Source organism: Miniopterus natalensis, chromosome 2 (genome assembly GCF_054644295.1).
Source record: "Miniopterus natalensis isolate mMinNat1 chromosome 2, mMinNat1.hap1, whole genome shotgun sequence".
Lineage (NCBI taxonomy): Eukaryota > Metazoa > Chordata > Mammalia > Chiroptera > Miniopteridae > Miniopterus > Miniopterus natalensis.
The window spans coordinates 156,420,073-156,438,645 of record NC_142082.1 but is presented as its reverse complement, the minus strand read 5'-3'; the positions used below and the strand labels follow the sequence as shown (position 1 = coordinate 156,438,645).

The 18,573-nt window shown below is 41.1% G+C and overlaps 1 protein-coding gene across 2 annotated transcripts in view; it reads right to left on the bottom strand.

Moving 5' to 3' along the window:
* The window catches only part of BCAT1 (branched chain amino acid transaminase 1), a 94,360-nt gene that overhangs the window by 25,134 nt on the left and 50,653 nt on the right, over positions 1-18,573 (bottom strand). For both annotated transcript variants that reach the window (XM_087814756.1, XM_016197388.2), the window contains 2 exons: positions 16,755-16,874; positions 5,044-5,207 (listed from right to left, as the gene is read on the bottom strand). In XM_087814756.1, coding sequence (XP_087670882.1) covers positions 5,044-5,207; positions 16,755-16,874 — 284 coding nt within the window. The remainder of the gene's footprint in view (positions 1-5,043; positions 5,208-16,754; positions 16,875-18,573) is intronic.

Sequence of the window (18,573 nt, the reverse complement as noted above, 5' to 3'; positions counted from 1 at the left end):
AGTATGCAAAGCAAAATTGTGGAATTCTAACTTGAAAAGTAGAGATATGAGAACACAGATAAATAGCCAAGTTAATAACAGTTAAAAGGTACTGAGTATTTTTTTCACCTACCAATTTTACATGAATTATTTCATTTAAACCTCATACCAATATTGAATTGGCCCCTATGATTATTTCCATAATTCAGATGAGAAACTGAGGCTTGGAGAAGTAACTTGAATCAAGTTACAGCAATTAAGTAGCAGAACACCAGGTCTGTACTCTCTTAACTAAGACCTTTCAGTATATCCAAGAAATGTCTAAATTCCCCCAAATGTGGGACAAGATGCTAAAAATCCTAACTTTAACTAAAATGTATTCTGAAAGCCCATTTTTCTCAACCTGCATCTTTATCTGGGATTATTCAAAATTAAAGGAACAAGGTACATCTTCCTAGAATGACTAGTCGGGTAATATTTTAAATTTGTTTTTTTATTCGACTTAAATGACATATATTACAAGGTATGAGTGAATGTTTAAAATAAAACTTGAGCGTCCTCAAATAAATGTGATGCTTGCTTGCCTCCTTTAGCCTCTGGTTGTATAATTCACTTTCCGTGGCTTTCAGAACATTAGCAAACAAGTTTGAAAAGCACTATCATATTACAGCCAAGGCTAGGAAATAAGCCCTAGACCCACTGTTGGACTATGAAGCCCCCAGACGTACACAGAAACAAGCAACCGATCACACATACAACAACAATAACTGCAAAGCATTAATGTCAACTTGCGCAAAACACCCTTCTAGGCCTTTTAAGCGATCACTTTTACACCTGGGCAAGATTAAAATGTAGAGCATTGTCTAAGTAAAAGTGTTAGTGACACACAAGAACCATCTAGCACAGTGGCTATCTGCCATTCTCGTCTGCAGAGCTTCCCTTCCCTCTGTGCTCTCCATGGCTCTTCTGGTGAAGCCAAGTCATTCTGCGTGAGTTGCCAGTCATAGAATTTTGCCCTGTGCAACTGAATTAAACGGTGGTTGTATAACCTAAACTGCTCATGTAAATCCTTCTTTGAGTTCATTTTAATCTATGGAATGTGAAAGATGTATTTTCTCACTTCAAGGGTAGTGGCAGCTTGCCTGCTATGATGTAGCCTAGGGTTATTGTGTCCGTGGTCAGCAGCCTTCACAGAAGAAGACACCTGAAATTGGAGAGCCCTAGGCTAACACAGAGCCAGAAACTATGACAAGATATTTGGGGGGGGGGGGGGGAGTGCGGTGTGCAGGACCATGCAAGGGCATAAGAAACTTGGCGACAACAATTTGAGCCCTCAGCAGATCCATTGCTACCACCCTACTTACATCAGCCCATCAATCCCTTTCCTGCTTAAGAGACCTTGAGTTGGTTTTCTGACTTGCAACTGAAAGAATATTGACTAATAACTAGTATATTCTAGAAAGCTATGAGAAACAGGTATTACACTACATGGCTATAGTGAGCTGGGGCATGATGAGGTTTCCTCACAAAGTGATAATGTAAGAGTCATTAGAAGTCCATCAAAACGCAGATAATAAAATAGAAATTATTGGTTAATCTAACGATGATACAATTCTGGTATATGAGGCTTTTATTTAATAAAAAGTCACATAAAGATAACCTTTATTCAGAATTGATGGTGTATAGGCAATAACTGAGTTAAATTATGAATATTTTTTAATGCTGAGTATTAACCTGACTTTAGGGGGCAGTCCAGTAGAAGGAGCATGGACTTGGGGTCAGCAGGCCCAGGTGAAGCTCCCGTACTTCTACTCTTTGGCTCTAAGTCAGTTCACATTTTTGCCTCACTGAATTCATCTGGCAAACAAAAACTCTTTGTATAACTCATAGGGTTGTGTGGAAAAAATAAAATAATAACAATAAAAGTTAAGAAATAGGTTATCTCATAAGTAAATGATTTATCTCATAAGTAAAATTCCCTTTACTCTAGTAAAAATACACATACAGAATTTTCACAGTATGAATATTTAGCCTTTGCAAGAGGCTTCTAAACACACACACACACACACACACACACGCTTCTGAGAGTGTGGAAGAATTACACTATGGGTCCTTAGCAACAGAAAGCTGCTTGGCCAGGAAAGAGAATTAAAGCCTACTGTTTCAGTGCATTGAAAGGAAAGGGGGCTTTTGTTTGGTTTGTTTCATTATCATATTCTATAGATGGTATTTTTCCAAAACTCCTCTCCAGTGTAAGCTATACTATTAACGTCCACAGGGTAAGTGATACCATAGTGATATATTTGAGTTCACTCCCATATGTTGCCAGTATTCAGAAGAGAAACACATTTCATTGGAGGAAAGAGAAATAAAAAAAAATGGAAAAACTGTCTACATAGAAATTTTTAATATAATTTTAAGTAGTATAAATATCTGAGAAAAGAGACATTAAGTACATCTCTCCAAAAGAGTAAACTCTGTTGTGTAAAATCCACCTGATTGCTCCTAAGATAGAGTCCAGGAGGTGAAAAAAGAAAGAAAGAAAGCCTCATAATATCAACTATTGTTTGTTGAGAGGCTATTACCTGCCAGACAGAGTACTAGGTGCTTAACCTCATTATTTCATTGACTCATCTTAAAAAAACACCCTAAACTTTATTATACTGTGGGAGATTTGCAGGGAAAGAGGACCTAACTGTAAAAGATCACACAGGTATAGGTGTATGACCCCCAGATATCTGACCTCAAGCTCATGCTTTTAACTGCCATATGCCCTATCCCCCATCACCTGTTTCCTCTGTTACTAACGTCTTGCATTAGTGTGGTATGCTTGATATAATTGATGAGCCAATGTTAATATACTATTATTAACTAAAGTCCATAGGGACATTAGGGCTCACTTTTTGTATTGTAAGAAAGTATTAGATTTTTAAAAAAATAATTTTTTTTTTTTATTTCATTTTTCAATTACAGTTTGCATTCAATATTATTTCATATTAGTTTCAGGTGTACAGCATAGTGGTTAGACAATCATATACTTTACAAAGCGTTCCCCCCAATATTTCCATTACCCAGCTAGTACCATGCCTAGTTATTACAACATTATTGACTACATTTCCTATGCTATACATTACATCCCCATGACTACTTTCTAACTACCAATTTGTACTTCTCAATCCCTTTACCTTTTCACCCAGTCCCTCAACCCTTCTCCCCTCTGGCAAACATCAGTCTGGTTTCTTTTCTTTTTATCTATGAGTCTGCTTCTATTTTCTTTGTTAATTTATTTTGTTCTTTAGATTCCACATATAAGTGAAGTCATATGGTATTTGTCTTTCTCTGACTGACTTATTTCACTTAGCACAATACCCTCTAGGTCCATCCACACTGTTGCAAATCAGATTTTGGGGTTCTTTTATGGCTGAGTAATATTCCACTGTATATTTGTACCACAGCTTTCTTATCTACTTATCAACTGATGGACACTTGAGTTGCTTCCATATCTTGGCTATTGTAAACAGCGCTGCAATAAACATAGGTGTGTATATATCCTGTCAAATTAGTGTTTTGGGCTTCTTCCAACAATATACTCAGAAGTGGAATCCCTGAGTCATAAGGCAGTCCCATTTTGAAATTTTTGAGGAACCTCCCTACTGCTTTCCACAGTGGCTGCACCAACCTGCATTCTCACCAACAGTGCACGAGTGTTCCCTTTTCTCCACATGTTCGCCAACACAGTATTAGTTTCTAACTGACCTACAGTGATCACGTATTCTTTTGATGCTGCATGATATTATATTTATAATAAATAACAACCTGCCCATATGCCAAAACTAAATTATTTCCCACTATTTCTCCATGTTGCCGTGTTATCTTTCTTCTAGGTAGGTAGGGGGAGCTAGAAAGCAAGATATAACGAAGAAAAACTACTTTAAATGATTGCCCCTTTATCAAGGTGGTTGATTCACTGCACTCTAGAGAAGCTTCAACAAAGTAATACAGACACCATGCAGTGCATATGAAGAAGTCTGAATGAGTGAAAGAGGAATCAGGAGAGTAAACAGAAGTAGTGTCCACCTGGCTGGCCTAGGACACACTCAGGAAGGAGTGCTCCAGACCAGAGGGAAAAGAAAGTGACTTCTTTATTTAACAAACTGCACTAGGATTTCTCTATCCATTGACAGAATGTGGTTGCTGAAAATGCAAACAGGGATGACAGGACACAGAATTGTATAACCTTTGGTGAGGGGGGGAGGAGGGGGGGATGTAGAAAATAGAGAAAGACTGCGTGAGGGTCAAATTCAGCGTCAGTGTCTCTCTCACATCCCAGCAGCACATCACTGGACTCTCCCAGGATTTCCTGACTCTACATTTTGTAGTAGGCCCAGAAGACTGCCACTGAGTCACCTGCAACGCTGCTGCCCCGGATACGTGACACACGTCGGCACTTGAATTCACAAAAGAAGAGCCCATGCTGCTTAACGCAGCCACTCTTGCTCACCCGCAGGGGCATTCCCCATTCACGGCCAAGGCCACCCCTGAAATTGTCTAACACTTTTCAAATGCTCTTTTATTCCCAGCCAGCTACATATGGCCTATGAGACTGGCCTGACAGAGCCAAAGCAGGGCTGTCCCTCAGCCAGTTGGCAGCAGGTATGGCTACAATCTGTGGCAATGAAGACAGCACTTCAATGAAGCAGGCACCTTCCCCAGACAGGACTCCTTGGAGCCATCAGAGGGCCTTGGCCCCGGCACCAGACACTCTTTAATGCCAGCTGACAGCCTGCAGCCAGAGGGCCAGCGTCCAGGGGCAGTTCATTCAAAGCACTGATTTGATTGCTGTTTTGGTTACTTATTTTAATGTATCCTTATGCATAATATCCAGTGTTTCTCCCTACAGAGGGCCACGGGTTATTCTTTAAATAACTGGCACACTGAAAACTAACACAAAACAAAAACAAGCATTACAATCATAATATTAATATATGTGTTTACGTTGAAGTGAAATGGTAACTAAATGGGCATGAGAAACTCTTTCCTTAGACAGAACACAGATTTACTTACCCTCCCAACTTGCAGTCCCCAGTCCCACCTTTCCAGGCTCTTACAAACTTTGGATTGGCCCACAGGGACACTGGATTTAAGGTTGCCCCTGAAAAGTAAGATCCCACTGGACTCAAGATCACAAAGATCATGGCTTTGGTAGGCTTCTTGACTCCAAGAGAAGGCTGCAATAAAGTAAAAGTACACACAACTGTTCATTTAAAATGTAGATACCAGTCTTAAAGTCTAGAATAGATCTGTAACTATCTCCCAAAGGGGCCATCCAAGGACTGGAGCTGTCACTTCTAACATTGAGTTACACAAAGCCTGATGGTCTTCTAAGGAAACACAGAGCATGGAGCACATAAGTTTCATTTTGCTTTGCTTTCTGAGTTGTTTTGATTTTAGAGAAAAGCAAATATGTCCCTTTTATTGTTAGTAGGGTTTTTAGTGAAGCATATTTTTAACTAGCTATATAACACCCTTTAATGTTGCATTGATTAGAAATTGAAAAAGGAAAGAGCTCAGTCATGATTTTAGTTTTGGGGGGTGCAATATATTATTTGCTTTTCTAACTCCCCTTCTGTTTTCACACACATGCCAGGGCCTCCAGCAGCAGGTAGTGTAGAGAAGTGACATTACCAGACCTGACTGTGACAGATACCAGACAGCAAGAGTGTGGCTACGCTAGAGGCCACACCAGAGAAGATAAATATATATCCCCTAAAGGCAGAGGATAGACTTGGGAAATTGTATCAAGAATGACAAAGACAGAAGATGGCCTTTCCCACAAACATCCACCATAAGCCAACAGTGCAAAATTATACAGATTCCTTCAGCACAACAGCAGTTATAAGTAATTACTGTCAGGTGTTTATTAAGGAGAAAAATTGAGAGACGGGGCATTTTAAGGGCTACCTATCATAGAGGCAACAGAGGTCACTGTGCTATCCTGCCCCACTCAGGACCACAGAAAGTAAGAAAACAAGTCAGGACTATTCCATGGAGAGTCCTGGGACATAAAATGCTTGTGTCCAGTCTTCCCTAGAGCCTAGTCTGGCTGGATGGGGGTAGACATCTGTCAGAGAAAGAATGAAAAGAAACTCAATTCCAGTAGATTGTGTGGCTTTTTTAATGTTTAATGAAACAGGTTGAAAGTGGAATTAGGGATATTTTGTTCTGAATTTTAATTATATTTCCCACTCCCCTGCCTAGACCCTACTCCCCTTACCTAGGCCCAGATCATCAAGAATCAAGTAGGCAGCCCTAGCTGGGCGGCTCAGACGGCTGGAGCATTGTCCCCTGCACCAAAAGGTTCCATTCCTGGTCAGGGCACATCCCCAAGGCTGTGGGCTTAATCCCAGGGTGCATACAGGAGGCAACCAATAGACGTTCCTCTCTCACCTCTCTCTGTCTCTCTCTCCTTTCCTCTCTCTCCAAAACCAATAAAAACATATCTTCAGGTAAGGATGTTTTTAAAAAAGAAAAGAATCAGGTAGGAAAAATATTCACAAGCATTAAAAAATGTGTTTGTATATAGTGCAGCGGAGGTCTGGGAGAGGGGTGGGAGCGGGGGCGGGAGACAGTCAATGGGGGTAAGAAAAATTAGACATCTGTAATACTTTCAACAATACAGATAATTTTTTTTTTAATGTGCCTGTATATGGTCACAGTGATGCCACCTGAAAGGCATGCCACCCTGAGGAAAAGAGATGATTCTGATGGCATTGCATGTGAACACGAGGACCAAGCCTGGGCGGCCATAGAGCAAATGGACACTGGATGACGGGTAACCAAGTTAAAGAAATTATTCGGCGAACAACAGGGTTTTGTTTATTTGCACATTTGTGTTTATTCTGTAATAGGGGCTGAATGGGGTCCCCCCCCAATAAAGAGTGAAGAGACTTAAAACTTCATTTGTCTTTTTCTGTTTCATTGTTCAGGAGAGAGCGCCTCAGAATATACACACCTGCCTTTCTTCCCAGCTTTGATGAAAACTGACTATCTTATCTCTGTATTTATATTTACCAGTCAGTTAAGTACAAATGATCCCTTCCTATCAGAGGATTTTTGAAGCTTAATATTTTAATTTTTATGGACCCTCATATTGAGTAATTAAGAGAAGCTTCTCAACATAATTTAGAAGTATAATAAGGCACAGTCTCAGTAATTTATCTAGCTTCTAAGTTTCTGAATAAAATCGCTTTATTTGTGAGTAAGCATTTTATTAGATTATCACATAAATTCCTGGGCTTTTTTTACTCTGAACTCATGTATTTTGCAACCTTCATTATATTTAAAAAGTAACCATATCTTGCCGAGACGGTGCGGCTCTCTGGTTGAGCACTGACCCAGGAACCAGGAGGTCACAGTTTGATTCCAGGTCAGGCCACATGCCGGGGTTGCAGGCTGGATCCCCATGGGGGGATGGGCAAGAAGTCGCTGATCAATGACTCTCTCTCATCATTGACATTTCTATCCCTCTCTCCCTCTCCCTTCCTCTCTCTAAAATCAATAAAAATATATTTAAAAAAATAAAAATAACTCACCATCATGGAAATTTTTTCCAAGATAAATTTCATCATTCATTTTTCTTTCTCCAACGTTAACTAACCGGCAAACTTCATACATTCCACTAGGTGGTAGTAAAGAAAGCACACATGGAAAGTGGGAGAATTCTATGCATTAAGTCTATTTCTGGAATAAAATATCCCAATAAACCTTTAAGTAATACTTCTTTTCTTAGAAAGCAGGCAAATTTTGGACTAGAATTTTTCAGTGCTGACAGAAAATGTGTTTATGTGTACTAACATTTTATTTTCTGAAATTTAAGCAAGACCGACTGGCAATTTTACAAGTACTTCAAGTACTGGTATTGATGACAACTTAGTCACCTTCATCCTTAAATAATTAGTTATACTGACTGTCTTTCCATGAAAAGAACTCTGTGACTCTACTGAAAATGGTCACACTGCTGAAAGAGTGGGAGTAAACCAAATGGAACTGCATCAGGAAGGGAGCTGGCTGGTTGGGTTTCTATCAAGGATCCATTTGTTTCTGCATCTTAATTCTCCCTTCTATCCTTGAAGGCAATTTAAGTCCTGTGCTACTGCTACAGTTAAAAGTAGTTTCTTATATAATATTAATCAAATGGCATAAACACAATTCTATAATGACAAGGTCAGGCTTCTGATCAAATAAACCAAAAGCCATATAAATAGAGAAAAGAAATGAAAAGACAACAGCTGATAAGTTGTGTAAATCATTTTCAACGTCTCATTTCCTTATGAACACTTTGATTTTTTAATTCTTCTTCACTAGTTTCTTTGATGATTGTAATACTAATGAATTGAAGAGGGCATTTTTTTTTAAAAAAAACAAACATGGAAAATGAGGAATATAAATCTCAGATGCAGAGTATATAACTTCTCAAGGGACCACAATAACTTTGAAAATGAAATTCTGATGCGTACAAAACAATCAAGACTCTTCTTACTTTATATTGTACCTCACAAATACATACACAAGGGTATTAAATACATATACGTTTTGCACAGAATAACTAGGCACTTGGGCGTATGAAAAACAGACATGTCGCAGTGAAAATTACACTTCTGTCTGAGTCAGTCAGAAGATTAGTTTATAAAAAGGCAGGATTTCAGAGGTGACCTGAATGACCGCAGAAGGAGCTTAGTGAGCTGAGGAAGGTAACAGTCCCATGTTTTGAAAAGCGCCGTGGCAACGTGAGGCCTGAGAATAATTCAGCCTGGGCAAGACACATAAGATGGAGAAGTAGTGCAGTAATTGGGAACAACGGGAAATTTTTCAGAAAGAGCAGCGTGGCTCTTTTCTTGAAATCCAAAGAACGCCCTGTTTTTGTTTTGTTTCTTCAATCTTTAAAAGCTTAGAGAAGAAAATGGTAAGGAATGCTGGGCTGAGGGGCGGTCCCTGCAGGACCTTGCGTATGCCTCACAAAAGGGATGACAAAACCACACAGTGTTTTTAGAAAAGAACAGTTGGTTTGGTGAAAGATTAAAAAATAAAATAAAAAGATCCTCAACTTCAGATCTCCTCTTAACTCAGAGCTCTTTTTACAACAGCAAAGTTTAAGGGGGGGAAAAAAGTCAGTGGAGTACCTGAGATTCCCTGACCTGAAAGAGCTCCATCCGGGGCTCGCTCCCCTGCACCCCCAGCCTTCCCCACAGCACTGGCCACCTACAGGCCTCAAGCTCAAACCACAGGGAGCCCCTTTCCCTTCGGATTCCTCCTCACTTCCTACCCTTGGATGTTTTCCTGTCCTACTCCCTCCACCTGGAATGCTCCCCATCCACCCCCTCCCCATTGCAGACCGAAATGTGTCCACCCCAAATTGATATGTGGACGCTCTAACCACCAACCCACTGTATTAGGAGATAAGGCCTTTAAGAAGGTAATTAAGGCTAAATGAGGTCAAAAGTGTGGAGCCCTAATCCAACAGGGCTGGTATCTCTCTAAGAAGTCCAAGAGACACGGGAGGATGAGCCTCAGCCCCCTACCTCACCCCCTTCCCTCCTCCCCGCACGCAGAAGGTGGACACCTACAGGGAGGCCTCACCAGACACCATCCCTGTCGGCACTTTGACCTTGGACTCCCAGCCTCCAGAACTGTGAGATAATAAACTCTGGTGTTTAAGACACCCAGTCTGCGGTATTCTGTCACGGCAGCCAGAGTAGACTAACGCATCCCCTCTCTCTCCTATGTAATACAAACACTTCCATCTCCACTGAAATGTCATTTAAATGTAAGTTCAGGAAATGAGAACCTCTGGCCAGGGTTAAGTGCCTGTGCTACGCGCTGTTGTAGCATCCTGCACTTCCTCAGGTTTAGACAAATGACTTCCACGCTTTCTTACGACTGTTTATTTAATTTCCTGCCTCTTGCTAATCTGCATACTTCATGGAGTCCAAGACCATATTTATTTCCTATACATAGCACCACACATGGTAATACCAAGTGAACTGAATACTTGCCAAAAGACTGTCCATTTCAATAAGACGCTGTTTATAGAAAAGGGCTGTGAAAACAGCCAAGATGACTATTTATCATACTTGAATTTTTTTTTTTTAATTTAATGTAAATTGAGGCCATTGACACCAGAGGAAGAATGTTCTTCTGTCTGTTACCTGATTTCCTTTACAGCCACCTCTAGACTAACAGATAATTAATATGCAGACACTGAAAGAATATCATGGGGAAGCTAAAGTCCAGGCTTATCTGAGGTTTGCTATAAAATGGGTAAGAAAGAGGGCTGAGTTTATTTCTCAGTCTATGCAAAGAGAAAGATAGTATAAATTTAACTGAGTGCCCCAACTCTTTTTTTGTTTTTAAGAATGATCTTAAAATTTGTAAAAAACATAGTTAAGAGGAAACTAAAATAAGGTGAAATAGACAAAAGAATGCCTACCTTCCTTGTCTAACATTACGTGAAGGCAGTGATGACTGCTCACAGGGTTATGATAAGGATTACATTAAATAATCTGTTGGAAGCACCCAGGCCCTGATCTTTTCCAAGCATTTAACTAACAGCAGTCGCTATTTATTTTTATAAATAATAATTGATAACAGTAATAATGGTAAATGCCCTCACTGTGTACCAATACACAGAGCATTAAGACGACTGCAGATGTGACCACAGAACTGTTTCCAACACTTAATATTGGAATTGTGGAGAATACATATTTGGGGGAAAAGACAAAATTTATTATACTGATGACCTGGGACATACAGGTTGGTAAATCTGAAGTCAACAGAAATATTATCCTGGGTGATTAAGCAAGTAATCAAGACTTCTTGACGGGGAAGAACTCGGGAAGACCAGAGTAAGTCATTCTTAGAAAAACCATGCTTCATTTCCCTTTCTGAAACAACTCTAGACGGAGGCCAGCAAACCTCAGCCTGTAGCCCGGTTATTCAAAAATTGTACTGGAACATGCACATTTGTTCACTTGTCGCCTGTTGCTGTTTTTTGTGCTACAAAGGCAGAGCTGAGAGTTGAGCGGCCACCTAGCCCTTCACAGACAAGTTTGCCAGCCCCTTCTCTAGATGATAGGAAACCCCTTGTACCAAGATTGGTCTCCCAACCAGGATCTCCTCACCACCTAGTCTCTGCACTCAGACTGACTTTACGATTCCATCCAGCTTGGCTCCATGGACTGGGCCGAGCAGGGCACTGAGCCCGAAATAGAGGAGCTGACAACTGCAATAAATGGGCAAGTCTCACCCCAGGCGACCAAGTGATGAAGAGGGTCCTGAGTGGGCTGATGAAGGGGAAAGGATGTTATACTCAAGGGAAGAGCCTTCAAGAAGACAGTGCTGTTAATGAAATAACGGGGGGGGGGGGGGGGGGGGCGGGGCAGAATACAAGCCAGAGGGCAAGGCGGGGGTGTGGTGTTTGGATGTCCCTGGGGTGTTTGGATGTCCCTCCATCTGGTCACATACATAGCCTGCCTGTAAGTCACCCTCAGAAGTAGAACCACAATAGAAGTAGAGTTTGGAAACCCTTTTGAATATTTTAAGTCAGTTTTCCCTTTCTTGTGGATCATTTCCATCAGCTTAAAAATATGTCATATCTCCAATCTAAGACAAACTTACTCCCTTTACCCCATGTCGCACTCCAGGCATCCATTCATCTCTCTGCTCCCCTGTATATCAGAAGTCCTCGCAAGATTTGTACATACTCCCATCATAACCTCCCTTCCTCACATTTTCTCTTGAATCCGTGATGCTCAAGCTTTTGACCCCTCCACCCCACCGAAATACGCTTATCAAGACTGCCAAGGACCTCCGTGTTGCCAGCCCCAACAGCCAGCTCTCAGCCCTCACCGCGCTGGGCCTGTGGGCAGGTCTGCCACAGCTGATGGTTGCTTCTGGGGGTTTCACTCCGTCCCCAGTGCACCAAGCCCTCGTTTTATGTTCTGCCTTACCGGCTGCTGCTTCGCATACTGCGAGCTGATTCCTCTCTTCTAAATACTGGCCTGGCCCAGGGCTTAGTCCCACCTCCTTTTCATCATCATCTACAGTTAGTTCCTTGAAAACTTCATCCAGGCTCTTGGCTTTAAAGGCATTTTATGTTAAGCATTACAATGGATCACTGAAGTTCCAAACCCTCTCCCAAATTGCAGCCTTGTAAATCTACCCACCTACTTGCTATCACTGGTTGAAATCACCGTGTCCTACACTAAACTCTAGACTCCATCCATCATCACTTCCACAAATAAACAAAACAACAACGAAAAATGCTTCTCCCTCACTCTTCCCAACCCCAACAAATGTTTGCTACCCAGTCGCTTCGGCCCAAAGGAAAACTTGATCTTCAAGACAAATTATAAGTAAGACAATAATACAAACAAAACTGTTCATAGTATGGCTACCATTTATGTAAAAAGGAAAAATGGGGGGAGGCAAACAGACAGGGAGCCAGAAACAGCGTTCATCTAGGGAAATCCGGCAGAGCAACAGCTGGCATTGGAAAGCAAGGAAGAAAGGACGGGCCACTCAGGGAGTGATGGAACAACTCGGCACCCACATGGAGAGAAATAAAATTAAGTTCCTTACACAAAGTTCACTTCCAAATGCATTTCATTTCATTGGAAAAAACAAAACTCTAAAACACAAAGAAAGGATGACCTTGAAGTTAGAAAAAGTGTCTTTAAATTAACCAAAGAATTTATATGCATATATGCATAACCCATGGACACAGACAATAGTGTGGGGAAGGCCTGGGGAGGTGTGGGAGCAGGGTGAAAAGGGTCAATGGGAGGAAAAGGGGACATCTGGAATACTTTCAATGCTAAAAATAAATTTTGGCGGGGGGGTGGGAATTATGCTCTAGCCAGTGTGGCTCAGTGGTAGAATGTTGGGCCGCACAACAAAGGGCCGCCAGTTCAGTTCCTGGAAAGGGCATACACCTTGGTTGCAGATTTGTTCCCCACCCTAGTGGGGTACAGGAGGCAGCCAATCGCTGTGTCTCTCTCACATCAATCTCTCAATCTCTCTCCCTCCCTCCAACTCTCTCTCAAAAAAATAATAATAATAAAAAACACAAAACATTTTTTAAAATTTAATTACATTAAAATTAAGTACTGGCAAAATAGTGAAAAGACACAAAAAGCAAGCCACAGACTGGAAAACTATTAGCAATGCATTTATCTGAAAAGGATTTCCCACAGACTAGGAGCAGGGAAGGGGTTTTTGCTCATCCCTGGACCTAGCCCAGTAGCTAATACATAAAGATGCTGCAGCATAGAGGTTAAGAGCCTGGGCGTTCTTATTTCACCTCTTTGGGCCTCAGTTTCCTCATCTCTAAGGGGGTGCCAGTAACACCTACTCACAGGGTTATTGTCGGTTAGTGCACAGAAAGTACAGAGCATAGTGACACTCAGGAGAGCTTCATATTACCAGTGACAGTGAGGCAGACAAACCAAATGACTGTTTCATCAAAGAGAATCTGGACATTCTTGAAAAGCAGCAGGGCTTTATTGGGATGGAAAAAGTAAGATGGGCCATGGGGGGCATTTTGCTAGCAAACAATGACTCCTTCAATAATTCCTTGGAGCCCAGCCGGGCGTGGCTCAGCGGTTGAGCGTTGACCTAGGATCCAGGCGATCGGGGTTCGATTCCCTGTCAGGGCACATGCCCGGGTTTCGGGCTCAATCAATGACTCTCTCATCATTGATGTTTCTTTCTCTCTCTCTCTCTCTCCTTTCCTCTCTCTGAATTCAATAAAGATATATTTAAAAAATAATAATTCCTTGGGTTGTATATTTTCAAATTGCTCTTGCAGTATTACATGAAGTAACAGGGAAATGGGATCCCAGTAAGGGAACTGGGGCACAGTGTGGTGGATGTCAGGCATGGAGTACTATGCAGCACTGAAAAGTGATAGACTGCAAATACACAGAGAACCCTGGATAGAAAGGAAAACCAGTACTGAGCAGAAACGAAACACAATGAGATCTATAGGACGAAATCCTTTACATAAAGTAAAATTACAAACAAACAAGGGAATAAAAGTTAATTAAAAACAATACAAACCAAAACACTATTCACTCAATACATGAGAATAATTTCCAGTAGGGGAAGAGGAGAAAAGTGGGAAAAAGACAAAAGGGAATAAAAAAGAGATTCCCGGAATCACATAAGACGCTGACAACAAGTGCCATAAACTGAGGGGTGTAATTAGTAACAGGTGCACCATAACTCCAAAAAGTAAAAATAAAGATCATAACAATCACCCCTTGTGATAAAGGTGAAATGGACAAGAACAGCCTCAAAAGGGTGTTCATTGGTGGGAGGGGTTTGGTAATAACAAGCTGATTATCACAGGCTATAATCAATGCAAATACGCTGGAGCTCTCTAAAAGCAGACTCAAGGGCTGGAGATACTAACATGGGGCAGTTAATATGAAACATGTTAACAGTTATGCAAATGAGAATTTAATATTGTTTGTAAACAGTGGAATGAATATATATATATATATATATATATATATATATATATATCAAATAAGGTTGCAGAAGAATACATTAAAAGTGTGAGCAAGACCCAAGTTAATGATTACAAATTGCTGCTGTAGCACCTAGTTTTCAAATCCATTCAGCTTCTGTCATTTATAGAGGCTAATTGTGAAGAGAAAAGATAAGATGTATAAGCATAAATAAACAAAGGCAGTGAATAAAGGGAATTCTTTTCATGGAATTGTGATGATTAAGGTTAAATTATATGAGCAATAAAACGATTTTACAAGGTGATAAAAGGAAAAGAGAGGCATGTCTACAAAACGTATAAGCCCTTAAGCTCCCTGTGGAGTGAACCGGAAATCAAGGAGTGGACCATTTGGCAGCAAGATTTTTAATGCCAGCTTCAATGAAAATTTCATCCTGAAAGATTTCCAGTGGAGTTGTGAATGGGAAACTGTTTATAAGAAGTGACGGAACATGTTTCTGCATTATTCAGATTGTATCCTGTGCATCTGAGGCTAGTGTTCACCAAAAGCAGGCTGCTTCGCTAGTTGAGCTCAATTCCAGTAATGTGTTTAGGGCACTCCAATGAGGGAGCAAACGCGTTAACTGAATATGAGGAATCGATCACCTTCCGCTTGAGCCAAGGGCAGCTTGTCTTTGAGTGCAGCTGAAAAGTCCAATCTGCTGGTCACTTGCAGATCTGTGGTGACAACCTGGGACCTGGTCAAAGAGGCTGAGTGAGCTGACTCCAGACAGCCCGGAGGGTTGTCCCTACCATCAGGCTCCACCCTCCTAATGACACTTATTCTCAGACCGATATTATTTAGTAATGTCTCACTCCACTACCTCTCTAATGGAGAATGATGAAATGGGGCTGATTGAAAAAGTGGAAGGCTAGGAGCAACAAACAAATGAATTTCCTTGGTTGTGGCTGTGCATATTTTGCTATTAACTGTGGTCAAATCACCTATACACTGATCAGAATCACCTAAAAAATAAAAGTGTGTGTGTGTTCATATAGCTGTACCCACCTGGAGTTACTATAGAGGTTGAAGTTGGATAAAACAGATGCTGAAATCAACAAACCCTGGCTTTTTTAGACGTAGGGTTATTAGGTATCCAGCACTGAACCTGATAGTCATGTAATCTTAGCTGCTTGTCTGGTAAAGGAAAAATTTAGAAACTATTTGTGTAGATGTTCTTTAGTTAAGATTTTATCTTGATTTGCAATTAACAGTAGTTTGAAGCACTCAAGCTTTTAGTTTCTCTTAAGGTTTTTAATTACCTATAAAGAAGTGTTTTAGAAGATATTGATTAAAATGATACTGGTTTGGTTCAGTGGATAGCGCGTCGGCTCAGGGACTGAAGGGTCTCAGGTTTGATTCCCGGTCAAGGGCACATACCTTGGTTGCAGGCTCAATCCTGGCCCTGATCGGGGTGCGTGCCAGAGGCAACCAATTGATGTTTCTCTCTCTGTGTCTCTCCCCCTCCTTTCCACTCTCTCTTAAAAAAAGAAGAAAAAAAAAAATCACTGGAAAAAATATCCTCATGTGAGGATTAACAAAAAAAAATTAAATTCTTTTTTAATATGGGAAATATTTTGGTAATAGGATTTTGCCCTTTAAGTAGTGTTGTACAAGAGGTAAATGTGTTGATTTTTAGTGTTTTCTTTAATAATGTGAACTTTATAGAAAAATTGTTTTTAAAATTTCCACCCACTAAGAGTGCAGTATTTTTACTATCAATCCCGACTCACTGGTTATGGGGGAAGAGGGCCCTTCACTCCCACTCCTTACCCAGTAATCCCCCCAAGACTTCAGGAAAATGAAAATAAAAAGTAGCAGCTCTCCTTCCTTTAAATGTCAAGACCATTACCACTGCCAGACCCGAAGAAGTGCTGCCAGGGCCACAGGCACTAGAAGAAGTAAACTGAGGAAAAACGGTTAGTCTTGACTAGAGGAAGGCAAACGGCCTCTCTGGCTGCTTCTGTGCTGCAAGGGCAGAGATGAGTGGTTATGACAGAAACCAGATGGCCCACAAAGCCTAGAGTATTTACTCTCCGGCCCTTTAAAGAAAACGTTTGCTGACACCTGGTCTCGATAACCAGGAGGAAGGCGTCCTTAACGATGCCACTGGGAGCTACTTCACCCTGCACACTGGAAGCGTCACACGAGAATAAACAATGATAACTTCCCCCACAAAGTACCCCAAAACAGGGAGTCAGCTGGCACCTCGGTTCCAATGAGTGTAGGACGAATATAGAGACTAGCAGATGTTGAATAGGGGACCCATTCTTGATCCAGTTTCACAAGCTGTTGAATACACTCCATAAGCTCTTCCTTGTCAAATCCCTGAAGAGATGAAAAACATAATGAATACTGGAATTTTCTTCACTTGTAGCGACAGAACATAATCCTCATGAAAGCTTCAGACTGTTAAAAGAGGGAGACAACCAAACAAGAACTCTTTTTTCTGCCCAAATGATGATAGGACAATGGGCTACCCACATGGGGAACATATAAAATTGGATCCCTACCTCTTACCACACCCAAACATCAACTATAGTGGGAGCATACACTTAAATGTGTAATTTATAAGACTTTTATTTAAAAAATACAAATGTCACTGTCACCTTAAAGTAGTAGAGAATTCTTAAAAGACATAAAGCACAGATCATAAAGAAAAAAAATGGATACAATTTGACTACTTAAAACTTAAGGAATGCTGTTCTTTGAAAGATGTAAGCAGCAGCAAACTGGGCGGAGTTATTTGTAACATAACCAACAGAGGATCATACTGGAATATGTTAGGATATCCTGAAAATTGGTAAGAAAAAGACAGATCACCCAGTGGGAAAATGAACAAAAGCTAAGAGCAATTTCTCTCTAAGGAGGAAAAGATTTTCATATACTAAATGGGTGACAATTTGCAAAATAGTTTCTACACACTTGGCGGGATAGAGAAACATGCTTTCAGAGATGTGATGGGTTTCCCAAGGTAGGTATAAGTCAGAAACATGCATCCGAATAGAGCTCATGACATCAGGATTTGGCTATTTAAATACTAATCTTTAACAGCAGTCGCAGTGTAGTAATATCACAGAAATTGAGATTGCCAATCATATAGGACATATTGCCATCCTGTACCACCTGCTTGGGTCCTGGTGCTGCTGTCTGGAGAGATGATTTAGTGGAAAGAGAACCAGGCTAGGAATTTAAAAACTTGCATCCACTTTCTCACTCTTCATTCTGTGTGGCTTTAACCTCTCTGGGCTTGAGTGTTCTCTCTAGAAAGGTGCTACTAGAATTTACAATACATACACCTTCTTGACCATGGCTCACTGTCATCATTAACCAGGTGAAGAATGTAAAACCACATGGCACAGTTCGCAGCAAAGTTGATATCTAGCAAGTGTCACTGCCCTTTCCCTCTGTCCCCATTTTAAAGTCTTCCCCAGTGACCTGTCTGTAATGATAAAAGGGTGAAACTAGGACCAAGTCCAAATAACTTACCGTAATTTCCCTTCTGCTATCATATTATGGCCTCGGAAGGAAGTGGGTGAAGCATGGGCTACAGAAACCGGGAGAAGGAACAGCCTGGCTAATAGGGAGTCCTTGCTTGGGTTTGGCTGCTCCCAGGCTTCTTTAACGCACACCTTGGACTAGGTTCCTGAAGGTTTGGTACTCAGAATATAGAAAAGGAAAAGACTTCCTTCATTTCAGGACGGCTGCCTGGTCATCTCCCAGGGGATGCAAGTCATCAACATCACCTCCACCTACGCGTGAAGCTTAGCATCTAACTCTAACCCACCTCACAATGAGCTCCGCTCCGTAACAATGGCATAGCCAGCATTCAATGGCCATCGGAAAACATTCCAATATCATTTTTGTTCTGTTGTTGTTGTTTTAAATACAAGTTGAGCCCAGCCAGGCGTGGCTCAGAGGTTGAGCGTCGACCTAGGATCCTAGGTAGGCAATTGGGGTTCGATTCCCGGTCAGGGCACATGCCCGGGTTGCGGGCTGCAGCCGATCAATGACTCTCTCGTCATTG